Source organism: Schistocerca cancellata, chromosome 1, assembly GCF_023864275.1.
Source record: "Schistocerca cancellata isolate TAMUIC-IGC-003103 chromosome 1, iqSchCanc2.1, whole genome shotgun sequence".
NCBI lineage: Eukaryota > Metazoa > Arthropoda > Insecta > Orthoptera > Acrididae > Schistocerca > Schistocerca cancellata.
Window position 1 is genome coordinate 1,043,828,625 of NC_064626.1, and position 20,452 is coordinate 1,043,849,076.

General features: G+C 39.4%; 1 protein-coding gene across 1 annotated transcript in view; it reads left to right on the top strand.

Annotated features, from left to right (window-relative positions):
• The window catches only part of LOC126090089 (trafficking protein particle complex subunit 11), a 122,681-nt gene that overhangs the window by 74,149 nt on the left and 28,080 nt on the right, over positions 1 to 20,452 (top strand). The window contains 4 exon segments of the mRNA XM_049906959.1: positions 4,191 to 4,426; positions 10,172 to 10,314; positions 10,510 to 10,743; positions 18,506 to 18,663. Coding sequence (XP_049762916.1) covers positions 4,191 to 4,426; positions 10,172 to 10,314; positions 10,510 to 10,743; positions 18,506 to 18,663 — 771 coding nt within the window.

A 20,452-nucleotide genomic window follows, 5' to 3' on the forward strand; every position in this document is an offset into this window, starting at 1 on the left:
AACCAAACTACTGTAGCTGTATCGTCATTCATTCGATCTAAATTGTCTCATATTACAATGGACCAACTTTGTTTCGATTTGGAGGTGCGGCCTAAAACTTTTCTCTCCCCTTGAATTTCGAGTCTCAAACTTCAGGTGCGGCTTAGATTCGGGAAATTTTTTTTTCCTTTATTTCGAGTGGAGAACAGTTGTCACCACTTGCCACGTGGTTTTGTTAAGCTTACTGACAGCACACTAACAGTTACTTCCACGAAATCTAAGCAATCCAGGATGGTGTACAGTCTTCGTGATTTCACTTCCTATTTGTGCCAAAAAAGAGTTTAGTTGCGGTCTGGCTGTGACGTCATCCAAGACATCGCATACTCCTGTGTTTGACTGATGTGGACCATACTGCGGCTAGGTGCCTCTCAGGCTGTATTTATATACTGGCGCAGTGGACGGCCAAGGGAACACCTGCTGTTATCCGCTCTATGCCCACGGCAGGAGCCTCCAAATGGCCGCTTTCTCAGACCCATAATATTTTATAACAGTGTCCTGAATTAATTTAGAATTTTATAATTTTTGTATGAATGTATTTAAGGTGGATAAAATCACAGAAAAAGTCTTATATATATATATATATATATATAATAGAGGGAAACATTCCACGTGGGAAAATATATTTAAAAAGAAAGATGATGAGACTTACCCAACAAAAGCGCTGGCAGGTCGATAGACACACAAATAAACACAAACATACACACAAAACTCTAGCTTTCGCAACCAATGGTTGCCTCGTCAGGAAAGAGGGAAGGAGAAGGAAAGACAAAAGGATTGGGTTTTAAGGGAGAGGGTAAGGAGTCATTCCAATCCCGGGAGCGGAAAGACTTACCTTAGGGGGAAAAAAGTACAGGTTTACACTCGCACACACACACATATCCATCCACACATACACAGACACAAGCAGACATTTGTAAAGGCAGAGAGTTTGGGCAGAGATGTCAGTCGGGACGGAAATACAGAGGCAAAGATGATGTTGAAAGACAGGTGAGGTATGAGCGGCGGCAGATTGAAATTAGCGGAGATTGAGGCCTGGCGGATAGCGAGAAGAGAGGATATGCTGAAGGGCAAGTTCCCATCTCCGGAGTTCTGACAGGTTGGTGTTAGTGGGAAGTATCCAGATAACCCGGACGGTGTAACACTGTGCCAAGATGTGCTGGCCGTGCACCCTCTGGCTCCTACCCTTGTAACCGCCCCCGGTGTAAAACCTGTCCCATGCACCCTCCCACCACCACCTATTCCAGTCCTGTAACCCGGAAGGTGTACACGATCAAAGGCAGAGCCACGTGTGAAAGCACCCACGTGATCTACCAACTGACCTGCCTACACTGTGATGCATTCTATGTGGGAATGACCAGCAACAAACTGTCCATTCGCATGAATGGACACAGGCAGACAGTGTTTGTTGGTAATGAGGATCACCCTGTGGCTAAACATGCCTTGGTGCACGGCCAGCACATCTTGGCACAGTGTTACACCGTCCGGGTTATCTGGATACTTCCCACTAACACCAACCTGTCAGAACTCCGGAGATGGGAACTTGCCCTTCAGCATATCCTCTCTTCTCGCTATCCGCCAGGCCTCAATCTCCGCTAATTTCAATCTGCCGCCGCTCATACCTCACCTGTCTTTCAACATCATCTTTGCCTCTGTATTTCCGTCCCGACTGACATCTCTGCCCAAACTCTCTGCCTTTACAAATGTCTGCTTGTGTCTGTGTATGTGTGGATGGATATGTGTGTGTGTGCGAGTGTAAACCTGTACTTTTTTCCCCCTAAGGTAAGTCTTTCCGCTCCCGGGATTGGAATGACTCCTTACCCTCTCCCTTAAAACCCAATCCTTTTGTCTTTCCTTCTCCTTCCCTCTTTCCTGACGAGGCAACCATTGGTTGCGAAAGCTAGAGTTTTGTGTGTATGTTTGTGTTTATTTGTGTGTCTATCGACCTGCCAGCGCTTTTGTTGGGTAAGTCTCATCATCTTTCTTTTTAAATATATATATATATATATATATATATAATTTGCCCTGTAGAATTTTTAGAATGGAACTGACAGTAGAATATGACCTCTGAAGTACAACTTTAAGAGACCTTGTATTTGTTATTATTTACATACTGACTTTGAAACTTATTATAGTCTTTAATTTAATAGGTTTCATCAGGTGCTATAGCCAAAACTTTCTAGCTTTATGATAACAAATACTTAATCTTCTATAAATAAGGTCATTTTTGTTCCAAATTTAGTTTTCAGCAAATTACTTGAAAACTATTAGAGGTAGCTCAGTGGGGTTATATAATTAATGTTTTTATACTACACTGAAGCTTCATACAAATTTTCATATTTCTAAGTCTATTATAGTTAGCGCCTTCAATTTGTCTTAAAAATGTGGATTCTGAGCAAAATATTGCTTTAATCATGTTAAGGCTTGTACCAGTTAATTTTCACATACATCTGCACATTATGACCAATTTTTGGGTTCCTAGCTTTATTATTTAGCGCCACTTTTTTTTTAAACAATGTATTATGGAAAAATATTCATCTGATTAATCTGAGATTTGACCATTTAAACGTTAATATACTAAAGCACATGCTGACAAAGTTTCGAAAAGCAACTTTAACTTTTAATTTCATTCTTAAATTATGGTGCAATACTTGTGTGCAATGCATGGGCGCGTTGTGGTGACCTGGCGCTACTAACAGTGAACTGGAGCAAGTCCTGGCACACTCACCTCCGTACCTCTCAAATGATACAGCACTTGGTTCGCCACAAGAAGTGTTGTTTTAGAGCCCACCATAACTTAAGTGGTAGGGGAAGTATCACATGCACAGTGGTTGATGTACATTCATTATTAGTTGCCATTTCAGTAACTATTGAGCTGTGGTCAGTTGAACAATGTTTCTTGTTTACAAGATCTTTGTTGTGACTGATCATTCGGTAGTGCAGACACAGCGAAGAGTTCACAATCAGCTTAGTGTTGGTTGACACAGTGCTGCCCTTTCTCATCCAACAAAAGCCAAGTGGTTCAACAAATTGAGAATGAGAGAGGCACAGTGAGACCTGGAACAGCTTAGGGAGGTGTTTGGACAGTTATAACAGCAGAAAACATCAAGAAAGTTGGACAAGTCACAGAGGCCAGCTCTCGGTATTCAGCAGTATGACACGCTTTACCTTTGCACATTTCAGACTGGCCATTTTGCCACTTTTGTGCTTTGACATCCACTTTCATCCTTTTAAAATCATGGTTGTTCAACAACTGAAGCAAAATGACTACGCATGGTTGACATATGTCTGCAGAAAGAATGCTAGTAACCTTGGAAAATGTCAGTATTCTGGAAATAAGTAATGAGGTTCATTTCCACTTATTAGGTGCTGTGAACAAACAAAATTGCTGGTATTGGTCAGAAAATAATCCATGGGAACTCCACAAGAGGCCCTTACATAGTGAGAAAGTAACAGTGTGGTGTGGATTCGACCAGTTTGACATCATTGGACTCTACTTTTGTGAGAAAATTAACATACTGACTTTCAACTGACAGTGTTATGTCATGATGCAAGAATTTTTTATGCCAGAATTGAGAAGATATCAGATTGACCCTGATAACATTTAGTTTAAACAGGACGAGGTTACGTCTCAGTTTGAGACCACACATGGGTTTTCTAAAGGAGCGTTTTCCAGGTCGCCTCATTTCATTGCGTGGGGATGTGGAGTGGTCTCCTCAGTTTCCAGGTCTTTCTCAGTGTGATTATTTCTTTGGGGGCTACCAGAAATCTTGGGTTTACATGGTTTAACCACAACTCTTGAAACTCCTTCAGAAGTCATTACTTGAGAAATTCTTCTTGCTATGCTGGAAATGTGTATAGGCAGTTATTCCACACTCCTGAAACAATGCCTGAACAAGAATGGCTGCCACTTGGACGATGGCATTGTATTTGTAGTCTTTGAGGAAAACAGAAATTGAAATCTATTAAAAATATTAATTATGTTAGAATGTTTTGAAAAGTGTAACACCTTCCTGCCTGACTTTACATTGCAGGTTTAGTATTTACTTTTCTCTGCTTACTCATTTTAATAAGATGGTAAATTGATGAAAGCAACGATCATTTATCTCAGCTCTGCTTGAAATTCCCTATCTCCAGTTCTTTTTTCCTTACAGACCGTCGCCTGTGAGTATGCCTGACTTTGATAACATCAGGTCATTGACTTCTGCAGTAATTGTGCCACGTGACTCGAAACTAGATGTTACTGTTATCCATGATGAACCAGCACTTCTTGGTGAATGGTACCCAATTAAAATTGTCGTAAACAACACCGAAGAGCAGAAGCTAAATGTTGTGGGTATAGATGTAATGCTCCAGACAAGCACTGATGATGCCAGCATTGAACAAGCAAGTAAGTAAAGTGGGATTAAAAAGGAGTAAAACTAAGGTTCACCCAGGAGTGGTAACATGTAATAACTTGCATCTTTGTATATCACTGTTATCTTATGTAGTGCATATCATTTGTGGTTTTGGAGAAAAACTGTAGGATTCCATTATGAAGGTGAGGTGCAAATTATAACTAGCATTAAATTATTCAGTGGCAAATAAAGAGGGTAGCAATTCATCATTTTGCTGCATTACAGCAGGGGTAGTCAACCTTTACCTGCTGCCCACTCTTGTATCTCTGTTAGTTAAAAAATTTTCTAACCACTCATTGATTTCTCAGTAAATGTGATTTATGAAGTAGAGAAGTAACTATAGTTTGCAAATTTTATAAAGCAGAGCTACAGGAAGTTAAAGCATATGATAATAATTACTGTCCAAATCCTTTATGTCAAAATTTTATGAAAATCTAATGAAAATGTTTTGAGAACCCCTACTGCCCTCTATGGAAGCTGGAACATCCACTAGTGGGCAATAGGGATCAGGTTGACTGCCACTGCATTAAAGGAACCAGTGCAAATTAACCTGTTTCAGTGACTAATCCCAATTATTCCATTGCTGCATCAATAAGAATGATACACTATCATGTGTACTGTTGAAGTAGTTGGCATCCATAAGAGTGAAGTATTCATCCTAAACAGTATATCGATGCCACAGAAACTCTGAATCAAAATTCTGGTATTGGAACTGAAACTGGCTTGTGCAAATGAGTTTAATGCCTTAAATACATCTCCATTCTCTCTAGGGAGCAACTACTGGAATGGTATTATAAAAAAGAAATGGCATCATAATTCCCACATTAGCTTCAATAGCTTAAGGTGCGTCATGTGCTTATCTGAAGACTCCAATTACTTGAACAGTACTGTGCATCATTAGAAATAAAACACTTAATTTCAATCCTATAAAAATGAAAAATTCGGATTTTTTATTTTCCCCCCTGTACATGTTCTATTAGATACAGTCAGCATTTTCCATATGTTGGTGAAAGTTACTAAAATGTCAGATTTTGACGAGAGGATTGTCGAGTGAGTGGTATCACGTTTGCCAGGGAAGCAGAATGATTCAGTTACAAATCTACAGTCATATAGCTACACACATTAAAATGATATACAGATTATATAAAAGCTTCTCTCTCCCAGCACTTTGTTGTGCTGTGTCATGCTTTATGTGAATGAAATGAATGTTGACTCGTGTAGCACTTACGAGGCTCAGTTACGAGGCTCTATGCGGCATTAATTTGTGTGTTAACTCTTTTCAATGACTTTTCCGCATGTAAACATCTGATTATCATTTTTGTTATAAGTTCGTGCCACTAATATAGATTCATGTATTTTTTTAAAACTTTGTAGGGACAAAATTCATTCTGATTACTGCTTGGTTAATCTTTCACATACATCACTACTTCACAAATCATCATATGCCACATACATCAGAAAATATATACCCATTACAGTGACTGAAAAGCATATTGCATGCTTTCTTTTCTGAGTCCAAAATTGTTATTGCTGTACATCAGCATTGCTTAGTGGCATACTATACTAACAAAATAGCCATGGTGGTGTGGCAGAAGATACTTTGGTGGAAAGTTAAAACTCAGATAAAGTACCACTAATCTATCAAAAAAAAAAAAAAAAAAGGGGGGGAAATGTTACTTGCAGAGTTTGAGGTATTGTACTGTCATTGCTGCATTGGGATTCTGACGTACAGTGTGTAACTCTGTGCTACGTAACTACGGTGCAATATTAAAAGTGAACTGAAATAAGTGTGTCTACATATGAACGAAAAATATTGCTTGGTGAAATAGGAGCCAGTAAGTTTAGCAAGATCCTGAGTCGGTTCTTTTTTTTTTTTTTTTTTTTTTTTTTTTTTCATATTGTGCTGTTTGAGGCTTTGCTGATATAATAACTGCTTGAGAGGTCCTCAGGCATTGTGTCAGATGGTGTCATGGAAACTTCAGCAATATTTCAGTGAGATAGTTGTTCGTCATCTACAGCTCTGACTTTGGGGAGGGGGGGGGGGTGTTGATGCCAGGTGCATGGTTATAATATCATTACAAGGACTTTGACATCCAGAGCCTCTTGCTGGGGAAATGACATTTGGATCCAACCAGCGTATGTATGCAGGTAATGACTGGTACTCAACCAGTCTATCTTGGCTTCGAGTCCTCTTTGGAGTGGTCTCATTGAATTCATTTCTCTGTGGCTGCCAGTGCTTTAGTGCCAACAAAGCGAGTTCCCATCCTTTTCGAAGACGAAATCCTGTGTGTCTGTTGAGTTAGTCAATTGATACACATAATTTTGACTGTTTTCTATGATGGAATACCTGTAGATGGAGGTGAATGAAATGATCTTTCCAATTGAATTTTTACTCTGCAGGGCAGTGGATAAGAAGTGATCTGTGTGTCTGTGTAGTTCATGTCATGTCCTTTATCTAGAAAGTGATGAGTAATAGCTGGGTCTTTTCAGCCTGACTTAATCTTGTGTGATGTCTATGTTCATTGCATCTGTCTTTAATGGTGGGCACATCTGACCAGTGTAGAATTTATGCACTGACACAGGATCTTTTATATTCCTATTCTTCCTCAACTGAGGTCATCTTTTGCAGAACATGGCATTGTTTGTCCATAGGCCGGAGGTTAGAAGACAATTGCCTTGTGCTTTTGCAAAGCCTGAAAATCTTGAGGGATGCACTGGCAACGTAGAGCAGGGAAACCATCCTAGTTGAGTTCTCCATAACTTATGGCTGCTAATAGTGTTTGATGGTCAAAATGCTTGGCAAACCTGCTTCTCAGAGTACCCATTCTGAACAAGCACAGAGCAGAGATGGCTATGCTCTGTTGACAAGCTCTCGGTATCAGATATAACTCTGTGAATGAGTGTCCCTAAAACACTGCTGCATTAGGATATGTGATGACATCTAGTTGTTTGTAAATACAAGTCAGTGTATGTTGGTACACAGTATGCACTACGACTCAAGGAGCTATCTTGTTTTCTACAAACTATGAATCCAGAAAATGGAGGTCTCCATTTTTCCCCTTTTGCATACTCAAACAAGTGCTAGGATGGAGAGAGTGTAGGTGTTCTGAAGATGAAAGTAGTGTTATGGACCCATATTGCCACATCACAAAGGGATTGTCTACATTTCTCCAAAAACATTTGGGGTTCGGAAATCCTGTTTGAAGTGCTTTATGCTTGAAGTCTTCCATAAAAATGTTAGCTATACTATGCGACACAGAGGGCCATTCATATCAACTTACCAATTTATTCAAAATATTGGTTATTGAATAAAAATTAGTCAAGGTGAGCACATGTTTGAGGAGATGTGATGGTGTTCTTCCTGATAAGTTCCATTGAGTTGAAAAGTATTCAACAAAAGGTCATGCTGTGATCTGTAGCTTGCAGCTGGGATTTTTCCACACCAAGCATGCTGGGTTCCCAGCACATTTCACTGGAACAGCCTGTGGGTGTCAAAATCCCCTGTAGGGTCTTCTTGTGGTGCCACTGCACTTCCCCAGAGTTAAAACTGAAGATGGTGAGCAACTACCTCATTGAAAGATTGTGTGTTTCTCATAACACCATCAGACAACACCTCAGAACTTGTCAAGCAGCTTTATACAGATATACTGCATAAACAGGCACTAGAAGGCCATCAAAATAAATATTCACCGCGAATTGGATAATAACTAATGCTTGAACCACCAATAGAATGTCGCTTGGAATCTATAAAGAAGAAATAGCAAAAGGCTTTGTTAATACGAGAAGCAACAAATTACAAGAATATGGGCTGTAATGGGTATTAATCATGCTAAGGTGAGAAGACTCGATAACTGAAGTACTAAGCTAAATGATGAAGCAACAGAATACCCTGTATGCATAAAAGAGTGACTTAGAGATGCCTGAAGTCTGTGCCTAGATGTACTGGGGATAGGCAGAAGGAATCATAAATGCCACTAAGAAACTTAATGTTGTGTGTCAGAATCACAATTGTGCTATTGAAGAACTCCTTTCTTCTGGCTAAGTTTTTATACAATAAAAACTTTTCTTTCATCAGAAACTTTCTTTGTTGTTTCAACTTTTTTTATTTAAAAATCTGAATTGATCTAAATGCCCTTATGTCACTTTCATCTTCGTATCCTCTGATGTCATATAATCCTTTTCTCTTGTACACAGTTTATTTTATTTTAGTACTATGTGTGGTATGTAATCCTGGTCACAGTCTTTCATCTCATAATATTCCCCCTCTCTGTAGCTTGGGAGCTTAATTTTTTCTTTTGTGTAGCTTGGAGTTATTGCATTAGCTTTGAAATTCAAATAGAAATTTATGGGAATTTTATGATGCATCATTCTGCTAGTCAACAACTTCCAGAAAAGATGAGCAGTGTTCGTGCCAATAAGTACAGAACAGCCACATAAAGATAATGGTGAGGTCCCCCATACTCCAAGGAGTGTAGGGGACGATGCGGGAGACCCGCACCACCATACTAGGCAAGGTCCTAGCAGAGGTGGTTTGCCATTGCCTTCCTCCAACTGCAATGGGGACGAATGATGATGACGGTGATGATGATGATGATGATGACGACACAACAACAACCAGTCATCTCAAGGCAGGAAAATTCCTTAATCCCGTCGGGAATTGAACCCGTGACCCCACGTGCGGGAAGCAAGAACGCTGCCGCAAGACCACGAGCTGCAGACACATAAAGATAAAGTTGTCTGAAAACCTAAAAACTGTCATTTTTCCAAAGCTGTCAGGCATAAACTGGCATAGCAGTGTCATAGGAGAAAACATAAACAAGAGTAAGTGAATGTCAGAATCTAAGAGCAGGTATTCTGCACTGTGGGTAAATACCCTTTTAATTGAGGAAGTGTTTGAAGTAAGTTTTGTGCATAAAAGAAGTCTGATGAAAATCTTGTCAGAAAAAAGTATCAGCCACTATAGCATGCTGCTGGCCAAAATAATATACAAAAGGTAATGTGGAATTTTAGAGAAACATTTCATGTAAAAACAGTAAATAAAATGATTGTCAGAAGAAGAGTGGCTAGTAGATACTGAATTACAGAACCCAGATAGCAGATAGCGACAACGGTAAAAAAATAAATATGATCATAATAATTATAAAAGCTGTGTAGAGAGACATGTAGCATATTCCACTGCATTTGAGGGATTAAACTGTGCAAAATAATATTGTTCCTCAGCCAAGGTGTGGCATTCATAAGCTTACAGTAAAGCTATCATTGATTAGAAGGTTTGTTTGAATGTCAGTTTGCTTTGCTGGGCCTGGTTCTATTGGAGTTGTTATGCCCTAGCCATCCTGTGAGCCTTGAACTGACTGACTCAACCATTTATCAGAGACCTACAGTTTAATAGTGATTCTGAACTGCACTGCATCTCACTATTTTTCTCATATATAGATCATTTCTAGAGCTGAAAGAAGTGATAATTGACAGGAAAATGTTAGGAACAGCTGAGGATATAACCCTGGTTTACACACAGACACACACACACACACACACACACACACACACACCTTTCAGAATTTTCTGGGCAGCTCTTTCATTTGCAGGAGTTTTAAAAGAAATTTGTGATTGTGTTTTTGGATCACTAATGAAACATCTTTAATTTTTTATATTTAGACAGTGTGTCAAATTTTTCAGAAATGAAATGACTATTTTCTGTGGTAGTATTATCTCAATTTCATTGACTTTTGTTGCAGCACAAATGTGTGACAATGTCGCAGGCGAATTACTGTCACTTCCCATTCATTTTGAACTACGAAACGTGGAAAAAGGTGCAACTGAAGAGAAAGTTCTGTACATGAGAGGGCATCGAACTGGACACCGCTATTTTACTATAAATGTATGATCATCATTTACTCTTTTTATGGCTATTCAAAAAAGCCATAATGTTTTGACTAAGTTGTGTCATTCTAAAAATATTTCTCATATGTTTTTTGCATATAAATCTTCTGTTGACATAGAAACATAAGCTAGTAAAATTAGTATCTGACACCAAAAGAATGGAAAAATTGTTATTTCGTGTATTCTGTTGCAGGCTTCCTACTCATTAACTTTATTCAGAGACTCTACGCCAGTTGAAAACTCCTGCCTGAAGGAAGTATCATTAACTTTGCCAATCGTGAAACCATTTGATGTGAATGCTAAATTCTTTTCCATGAAATTTGAACCAGTTACCAAAACATTTGCGAAGGAACCTTTCTTGATAATGCCTCATGTTAATTGTAGCTCACCATGCCCTCTGGAGATAGTTGACTCTTCATTAGAATTGGTTAGTAACAAAAACATTCCTACTTTAGTTGTGTTTTTAAATTAGTACATTGGAAAAAATGAAGAAGTAGCAGCAACATAAGTGTAGTTTCAGATCAGTAATAATTTGCAAAAGTTTAGAACTTGTAAAGTTTCATTGAGTAGGTATATGCTGTAAGAAAATATGGTGTAAATTGTCAAACTTCACTTAGCCAACTGTTTGAAAAATCAAGCACACACACATAACACTCTAACTCTAATATGAAATTGTTTTTTAGACATGGCCACTATTTGAAAATTATCCCCTGTTTGCAAGTTAACTATGTTCTTCCATTTAAGAAATCCAATTATATGAGCTGTGTTCAGAAGGTAATAGGATATTGTAATTTCACTTGTCGTGTTAGTGCGGTTTACATAATTTTTTTCTTTGCTGTATTGGTAAACATGTCTGGAGCCATATTAGATACTTTGTCTCTTGTCATCTATCAAAAACATTGTGTGTGTTTTGGTAGTATAGGCAGTTATTTACTTTGTATAAAAATGGATCAGATAATTCGTGTCAAAATTTGGTGTAAGAATGGAAAGGAAGTCCAGCAGATTTGTATAAATGTTAATTTTTTTTGTCTACTGTGAGTAAAACAAGGGCTTATAAGTGGTAAGCCACTTCAAAGTCTTTCAACAACCTAACCTCCCCCCCCCCCCCTCCCTTTACCACGTGGATTCCTATTCATTACTGTTGACACCACCTTACAATACTTCAGCATCCCCATGCTCATGACCTCGCCTCTCTCAAAAACTATAATTCTCAACACTTAACGAACACCAGACTTGTCACCTCATTTCTTATGCACATGACACTCTGCATCATTACCCATAAATACGTCTTATTTGATGGGATAATGCACAATAAAATCTTGTGTCCTGACCACGAGATATCTAGAGGAAACCATTCCTAGACACCAAACTGCTTGTCCAGCATTGATGATACCTTCATGAGCTGGACCCAAGGCAAAGACACTCTACCCTCATTCTTCCACAGCCTCGACACCTTGTCACATCCAATGGACTAGGTCCTACTCAGCCCATCATGCCACTTTCATGCATGCATGGATGTAGACCTCCACATCTCTGATGCATCGATCAAAACCTCTGTCCATATCAAGCCCACTAACCATCAACAATACCAGCAATGTGATACCTGTTAATCTTTTCACACTAAAGAGGCCCTCTCATACAGTCTAGACACTCAAGGACTGCACATCTGCAGCAATGACCAATCCCTTGCCCAGTATGCTAATGGTCTCACTAAGGCCTTTACAAACAGGCATTACCATCCAAACCTACTACATATACATACCTCTTGCATTGCTTCTACATATGAGCATATCCCCAATCCTCCATCCACCAACACAAATCAGCTGCAAAGGAGAATCCCTCTCATAGCACCCTGGACTGGAACAACTTAACTATACTCTTCCATAGGGCTTCAGCCACTTATTGATACAGTCAGAAATGAGAAACATCTTACCCTTAATCCTCCTCACCCCTCCCAGACTGGTACTGCAACACACAAACAATCGTATTTCATCCTTTCAACACACCTACTCCCAACCCCATGTCATTGGGCTAGGCACCTGCGGAAGTCACAGTTGTAAGACCTATCTATTGCTCGCACACAATTCAGCCAAGCCAATTCTGATGCCAGCATATTCTATACCTCAGGGTCAGAGCCATATGCGAAAGTAATGATGTCGTATATTAGCTGCACTGAAAGTTCTGCAAAGTATTTTATGAGAGCGTGACCACCAACACACTGTCCTCTGAAATGAATGGCTACTGACAAACAATAGTCAAGAACAGAGTTGACCACCTATTGGCAGAACATGCTACTGAGTGTACCATATTTAACTTGAATGGCAGCTTCACAACACTTGGGATCTCCATCCTGTCTCCTAATATCAGCATCTGTGAATCAGCAGATGGGAATTGTCCTTACAATACATCCTTTGGTTCCATAATTATCCTGGCCTCAATTTTCGCTAGTTACCTGTCCAATGTCTATCTCCATCACAACTCCCTTAACCCTCATTCACTCATCCTGCTCTCAGATTCTCCTCTTTGCAGTCATCCATTTCCTCGCTTCTATTTCTCCCTCCCAGTCCACTCCTACATGTGACACGTCAGTGTGCACTTTGCACATCTCCCCTGCCAGCATCAGTGAGAATTCATCAGTACCACATTCACATCCTGTGCAATTTCTGCCCGACCTTCCCAGCTTCAGCCAACCTTCCCCAGCACTCCCTACAATTTCTTACCTGCTGTCTCCCCTCACCCATTCCAGTGGCACAACCCACCATACAGTGCTGGGATAATGAAGCCATGCAGGGGTGTGTGTGTGTGTGTGTGTGTGTGTGTGTGTGTGTGTGTGTGTGTGTGTGTGTGTGTGCACGCGTGCACACATTGCCTGAAAAAAAAAGAAAAAAAAAGTGAAACACCCATAAGACACAGCTGGATGTAGGTGAAAGTTCATATGCGTATACATCATCGACAGTCATGTCCGAAAGAACAGACACTGTTCATGGTACAGCAGCTGTATGTGTACATCACAGAATTTAAATTTTGACATTACCCATAATCGGACATCAAAATAAATTCAATGGTGATAAGTGAATATTTATACCAGACTAGACCAAGAATCTGGATTTCCCAATTTATGCGAGCAGTCACCTTAACTACTTTGGCTAGTGAGCTTGCTTCCTGTTCATTCAAAATTCCCAACTTGTTGCACACTACATACGTAGCACCTCCTGTCCATTACCCTCATTGATCGCAGCCTCATGCTGATTCTGCAGGACGTCAGATGAAGTGTGTGTCTGCACTGAGGGGTCATTAATTACTGTCAAGACGCATATATTTATATGTCTTTCGAGGATGTCTGAAAGTTCTTTCATGACCCTACAGCCGTATACAGTATGAAGAAATTGAAACTCTGCCATTAGCCACAATCAGGCATCAAAATTAATTCAGATTTCCTGCTTTACAAGAACTGTAGCTTTAACCACTTCGGCTATCCGAGCATGCTTCCTACCAACCCAGATTCCCAACTTGTTGTGCACTACATATGTAGCTTCACCTGTCCATTACCCTCATTGCTTGCAACCCCATGCTTTATATGTACCTTGATGGCAATTAATGATCATTTAGTGTAGATGCACTCTTTGTCCGACCTATTGCAGCAATCAGCATGAGATTGGACAGGGAATGCTACATATGTAGTGTGTGACAAGTTGGGAGTTTGGGTTGGACAGGAAGTGCGCTCAGATAGCAGATGTAATTAAGACGACTGTTTAAGTAAAGTGGGAAATCTGGATTCAGGACAAATTTTCAATTGTCGCCATTGAATTTATTTTGATGCCCGATTGTGGCTACTGTTGGAATTTCAATTTTGTTGTGTAAATGATAGAGCTGCAATTCTCTATGGCAGGTAAAATGGCAACCATAGTGTGTTTGTGTTGTTACGGGATGTTGTGGGTTGTATAAAACGGGTGGGCACAATGTTAGATATTAAATGGTCACTGTTAAAGACACAGAGATGATGATAGCGTTATCAACACCTGACACTTTGTGTAAAGCGTCTCATTGAGGGTGTCCATTGTGCGGTATCCAGATTTGTGGAGCATTCGGATAAGTGGCCCAACATTGGATTACATGGGAACATGAAGGCGGTCATGTAAATAAGATATATGGGTAAGGTGTCTGTGCTTTCAGACAAGTCTAAAAGAACAGACACTATTTATGACTCCACAGCTGTATATTTACATAAAAATGTGAAATTCCAATATTAGCTGTAATTAGGCATCAAAATAAATTGAATGGCAACAAGTGAAAATTCATGCCAGGCTCGTCATCTATTTTCTGGTCAACCACACCTGACAACCACAACGGAGGATTTCCATGTTGTGCACCAAGCACATCATAACCCCTTCACACCAGTGCCATCTGAGAACATGTAATGGACTACCGGCAACATTTTGTGTAATACAACACCATTAGTTGGAGACTAGCAGCAACCAGTCTAGGGAATTACTGTCCCTTGTATAGGTTGCCATAACACCACAACACAAACAGCTATGTTTGGATTGGTACCATGATTGGGAAACACGGACTGGTGGCGAATGGTGTCACATTGTATTCAGTGGTGAATTACAGTTGTGGACTACCCGATACCATCGTTGGTGGGTATGATGGTGACCTGAGGAGATGTCACTTTCTTCCAATGTTTTGGAGAGGCATAATTATGTTCCTCATAATGCATGGTGTGGGGAGCCATTGCATATGACTCACAACTTGTAGTGATAGAGGGAACTCTGATGGCACAACGTTATGTCATAATTTCACAGTATCGTGCCCTATTTTCAACAGGATAATGCTCGTGCATATATGGTGTATATGTGTATGGACTGTGTGCATGTTGTGGAGGTGTTCCTTTGGCCTGCAAGAACCCCATATCTGTCCTCAGTAGAACACGTGTTAGATCAGTTCAGGGTCAACTCCACCTCAGTGCCAGTAGCCAGGATATATAGGACCAGTTGCAATAGATGTTGACTAGCTTGCCTTGGTAGGGATAAATTCGTTTTATGATGTTGAACTGAATCACTGCATGCATCTGGGCCAGAGGGAATGCATCGTGCTGATAAGTGGGCTCATATTGCCCTTGTTCCTTGTAAATTTGACTCAGTATTGTTTCACTCAAATAAAATCACATAATCTCTCAATCTGTGATGTAGCATTTTGTTTCCTCCTCCACTTCTGGATGCTTCACTATGTTTTCAGGCACTCTTTTCTGTTAGCTCAGAAGAATTATTTGTCCAAAAAACTCAGAAAATTTTTGAGTTTTGCTTATTTGCCTATTGAGGACTCAACATCTCAAATTTGTTGCCTTTACTCTTTCCATCGTCAACAGTCTTAAAATGTATTTAGTACTTTTTGTTACATTTGATCATGCGGTAGATTTATATTTGATTGATCTGTGTTCAGAATAAGGTTGTGGAAACTATTCCAACTGAGCAAACTAACATGATTCTTACCTTTTGTGAAAAACTATATTTCTTCTGTAGTCAGTTTTTATCCCATTATCATGGCAACATATACAAATGCCAACAGTGTATGAACTGTCTTCCATGTTAACCAGCTATGTTGTTTAGGCAAAGAAATAATCATGGTACCCATTTTCCTTATGTCAAGGGGCCTGTGTTGATTTCCTTTGAGAGTGAGGTATTATTTTGTATGTGTATCAATATTACAGTGAAATGCTGCTGAACTATTTAATCTCACAATGTAAATTCATGTAAACAATGGTGAGGGGCACAACTTAACATTGTTTACATGCATAATCAATTAGTCTCACATATCCAATGAGCAACTACTTTTGAAGCACTTTTATGTTCAGGAACATATTCAGGATCTTAATCAGAGTCATAGTTATCCACACCATCCTCAGATTTGTACAAATTTTCCCTGAAATGCATTTTTCTCACACAAACATTGCACTTGTTGCTACTACTAGCAACTATTTTTGCACTTACTGCTGTTTACAAGCACACAGCATGACAAAGTTGCCATTAGTGTTTAGAGATAGAGCTGCCAATTCTCAGTTTATCATGGAGCTATCAGCTAACATGAATGCAGCACACCACATACCATGTTTTACATGCAACAACTATGTTCTCATTGAGTGTCACTTAAAATTGCTTACAACCTAGGTCTTCAGATCGCAAATGAAAACCAACTATCTCTCTTAGAGTTGTTATACCTACCAGATCTACCACATTCCCAGTCACTCACAAGGAACACCTTAAGCATGAGGTCGACAAAGACCAATGACATTTACAACACTTGAGCCCCCCTCCTTTCCCCAAATTTTGCTACCACAATATTGGCTGCTAACGGCAACAGGGGGCAGACTGGAGATATCCAGTGGTGAGCACAGCGTGAGGCTACAGAGCGTGATTGAACTGTTTAGTCGACGAGTAATTTGCAACAGTGCTACAGCTCTAGTGCAACAGTGCTACATTTCTAGTGGTGTTGATACAAAGCTGAGCAATGACAACAATAAACAAAACAAACAATGCGTAATATCTAAAACAGCAGTTGCCAAATTTGGCTTTTGTCAGAAAGGAACCCAAGGAAAGAAGTGGAAGATGAAATATGAGCATTTCTGCAAGGTGAGTCAGTGGACTGTGTGGACAAATGTACATGAAGAGTACAATGGTTACAATATTGGCTTAACCAGTTAAAGTGAAATTGAAACTTGTGTCGAGCTATCATTGCTGAACAGGGAGCCACAAATCCTGTCTCCAGTGACACGTAAAGGGCAATTGTTGTTCAAGGAGTGGGTACTAAACATAATTACGAACATGGAAAATCATCCACAGCTTACTAAAATGCAGTTATGAACAGATTCCAAATAAGTCTGTAGCAATATGACCATGTAGTGCATAAGAAAAACTACAAATATTCAAGGGAGGACAAGACACACTTGTTACAAAAACTGATGTTTGTGCGTTTCAGGGATGCTCGATACAGTGTACAGGATGTGAGTGATAATGACTGTGCACATCAAATTGCAAGTGACATATATTACAATGATTTCAAGGGAAGCAATGAATGGTTGCATAACTTCACAGTCTTATAGAATTGGAAGATGTAAGATAACGAAATTTCAAACAGCAAACTGCTGAATCAGCCAAAGAATTTGTAGCTGAGATAAATAAATGGACCCCTTAATTCAGCAAGGAATTTGTTTTCAACTCAGCTCAATTGGGGTTTGAACCCAGGAAAATAGAGGTAGAAAGACAGTTGTATCAAGATCAACTATAAGGACCGATGACGTTAGCAGTTAAGTCCCATAAGATTTCACACACACAAGATCAACTAACATAATTGCTGTAACATATTCATATACACGTATGCCAACTGTTAATCTGGATGGTAAGTTGGCTGGAAAGTTATTTATTTTGCTGGGAGAAGTTGGAGGTGCTCTGCACCTGGTCTTTGTATAAAAATCGTACCTTTAGAGCAAACAATCCCTTTGAAAAATGTGTGAGATTGTAATTCATACCACTGGGAACCACTGGACAAATTCAGCCTCTGGATGTGTGTGTTATCACAGTATCCACAGCTGTGTGTTAAAGGATAGCTGGTTTTTGTATAAGCTCCACAGCAGATTATTTCGCATTTGATTGCATGACATCACATTCCATCAGTTCTCACCAATATGATTCTGTATGCATTCTTTAAGAGTGCGTACCTAGCTGAAGATTGTGCACAGTTTCTTAATTCACAAGGAGGTTGCATCATTCGAACTTGATGATGTGAACCTTCATGATCACTGCAGTGCACCATTTTTCATTCTCTGTTCGTGGTGCAAGTTACTGGTTTGTTTTGAACATTTCTTGAATGTCGACAATGTCCATTTTTTGAAGTGTAATACGACACAAATCCAGTGATTACTTTTAACTGTGCAAACTCGGGCTCTCCTCTTTTTGTGTCTACTTTATATGATCTGATACCTAGATAGGAACAATGCTGCATCATTTTAGTCTTAAGCTATATTTTTTGTGCCTTTGTAACATTGGTAAATTAATTTTCTGGCACACTGTACATAATGTTTACTTAATTAACTACATTTAGTTGATTTTTGTACATTGTTGTATAAAGTATTATGTGATTATAGTTTCATGATAATGCATTTGGTTAATGTTCCAATGGTTTTATCTTGTTAGTCCCAGCAGGCTAGCTCTGTGGATGCCACAATGCAATCACAGTTGCGTTCTGTGTGTCTTAAAGATGGTGAAATTGGTGCTGAAGCCTATTGTGTGTGTATAAACCAGGCAGCTGAGCAGCCAGTTGCTCTTGGGGTGTACACTTTGCAATGGAAAAGGTAAAGCACTTAAAACGCATTTATAACTCTGGACAAATTTTAAAAGTTTCAGTAAATAAATTTGAATGATTACTAATATTATGATAAAAATCTTGCCTGGAAGATAAACAATGGTATGACCCAAAACCAGTATTGAAAATAATATAGGAGAGCTGTTGAGTAGTATAGATATTTACAGCCTCAGCCTTCCTTCCTTCCTCCCCCCACCCGTGCTCTCTCTCTCTCTCTCTCTCTCTCTCTCTCTCACTGTCTGTCTACCTCCCCTCCCACCCAGAAAAAGGGCTGTGGTATTTCGTTGTTTAGTTTCATTTCCATGCTAATTGTTATTTGTTGTTCTAGTTTAGTCTAACTTTAATGTTCCAGGTAGCAGGTGGGGGGGTCACGTATTAAAAAATTATTGTGAAAAGTATGACTTTCAAAAAAGTGTTGCATCAAAACATTTTTATTAATGCGTGAACTACCTTCTAATGGCAGTCAACTACATTTCTTCAAAAACTGCAATGAAAAATACATATTGAGACAGATGAGATGTTACTAAGGAAAGAGAAATGAGTGCTAGGAAATGGTTTACAATATGAAACTAATTGCATGTGAAGGCAAAAAAACGCAACTTGCTAAATGACAGAAATTGTCGGTGTAATTCCAAGTTTTCTTTTTTCCCTCGTGCACTTCAAGTACTAAGCATTTGCCTGTTACAGTGCCCATCTCTTCCTTTGCCTTTCCAGACATCTTCAGCCTACCAGATTATAATTTCTGACTTTTAAGGTAGTTTGCCATAGCTCATTCTGTTGAAATGCTCACTCCATTTTCTTCTGGTGTCTTTGGTGTCTTCATTTTTGCTTCTTATATGAAATGTGTTTAGTCACTTGCTAACATTACTGTTTCATAACATTGCTGCTCCTGTACAGCATTTCATAGTCCTATGAAATCTCATTCCAGTGCTGTGGCTTACTTTCTTCTTGTTTGTAAGTGACCCATGGCTCGCTTCTGTAGAGTCACCTGGATTTGGTGATGAGCAACAACCCCTATTCCTAGCAATGAACACATGGCTTGCTACTCAATGCTTTGATACTGCTGACAAATGGCACACCAGTATAAACCAGTGGTTGCAATTGCTGGTGGCAGATTTCTACATAGATGGTATTGAATAACGTGAGTGATGATGTAATAAGTGCCTCAATTTGAATGCCAGTTATGTAGATAAACGGCTTAAGAGTGTACCTTTAAAATTTATACAATAATTTATTTTTGTTAATTTTTAAATTTCAAAACGTCTTTTACTTTCTGGATAGCCCCCTATACCATTATGTCTTGCTAATCGGGTATGGTCCCTGTTAGCCTATTTGACCTTTCATTTTTCAAAATACTTTTCTTTGTTGAGTAGGTTGTCTGATGTGGTACATGTTCCACCAGATATGCAATGCCACATAATTAATGTACTATGTGTGATATATGCAAATGCCCATAACCCAACACGTTATCCAATCCATTGTGGGGAGCCTGTCAAGTATCTGCATGACTTTAGCCCCCTGACCAAGCAGAAATCATACTGTTGGTGCCTGAGCTGTCTACATCCTGTAAATGCCAAGGATTTTGTGTTCATGGAGTCTGAGACTTGGAGACTCCCTGCAGTGATTGCAATTGCTGTGCCTGTTTAGTGCCCTTGCAGAGAGCCCCTGTTCTGATTGAGTGACATCAATGTGGACAACACCCAATAAGAGACCTAAACTATCCTAAGCTGATGACCAAACAGTCTCAGAAATCTTACCTGACAGAGCAGATAGAGTTG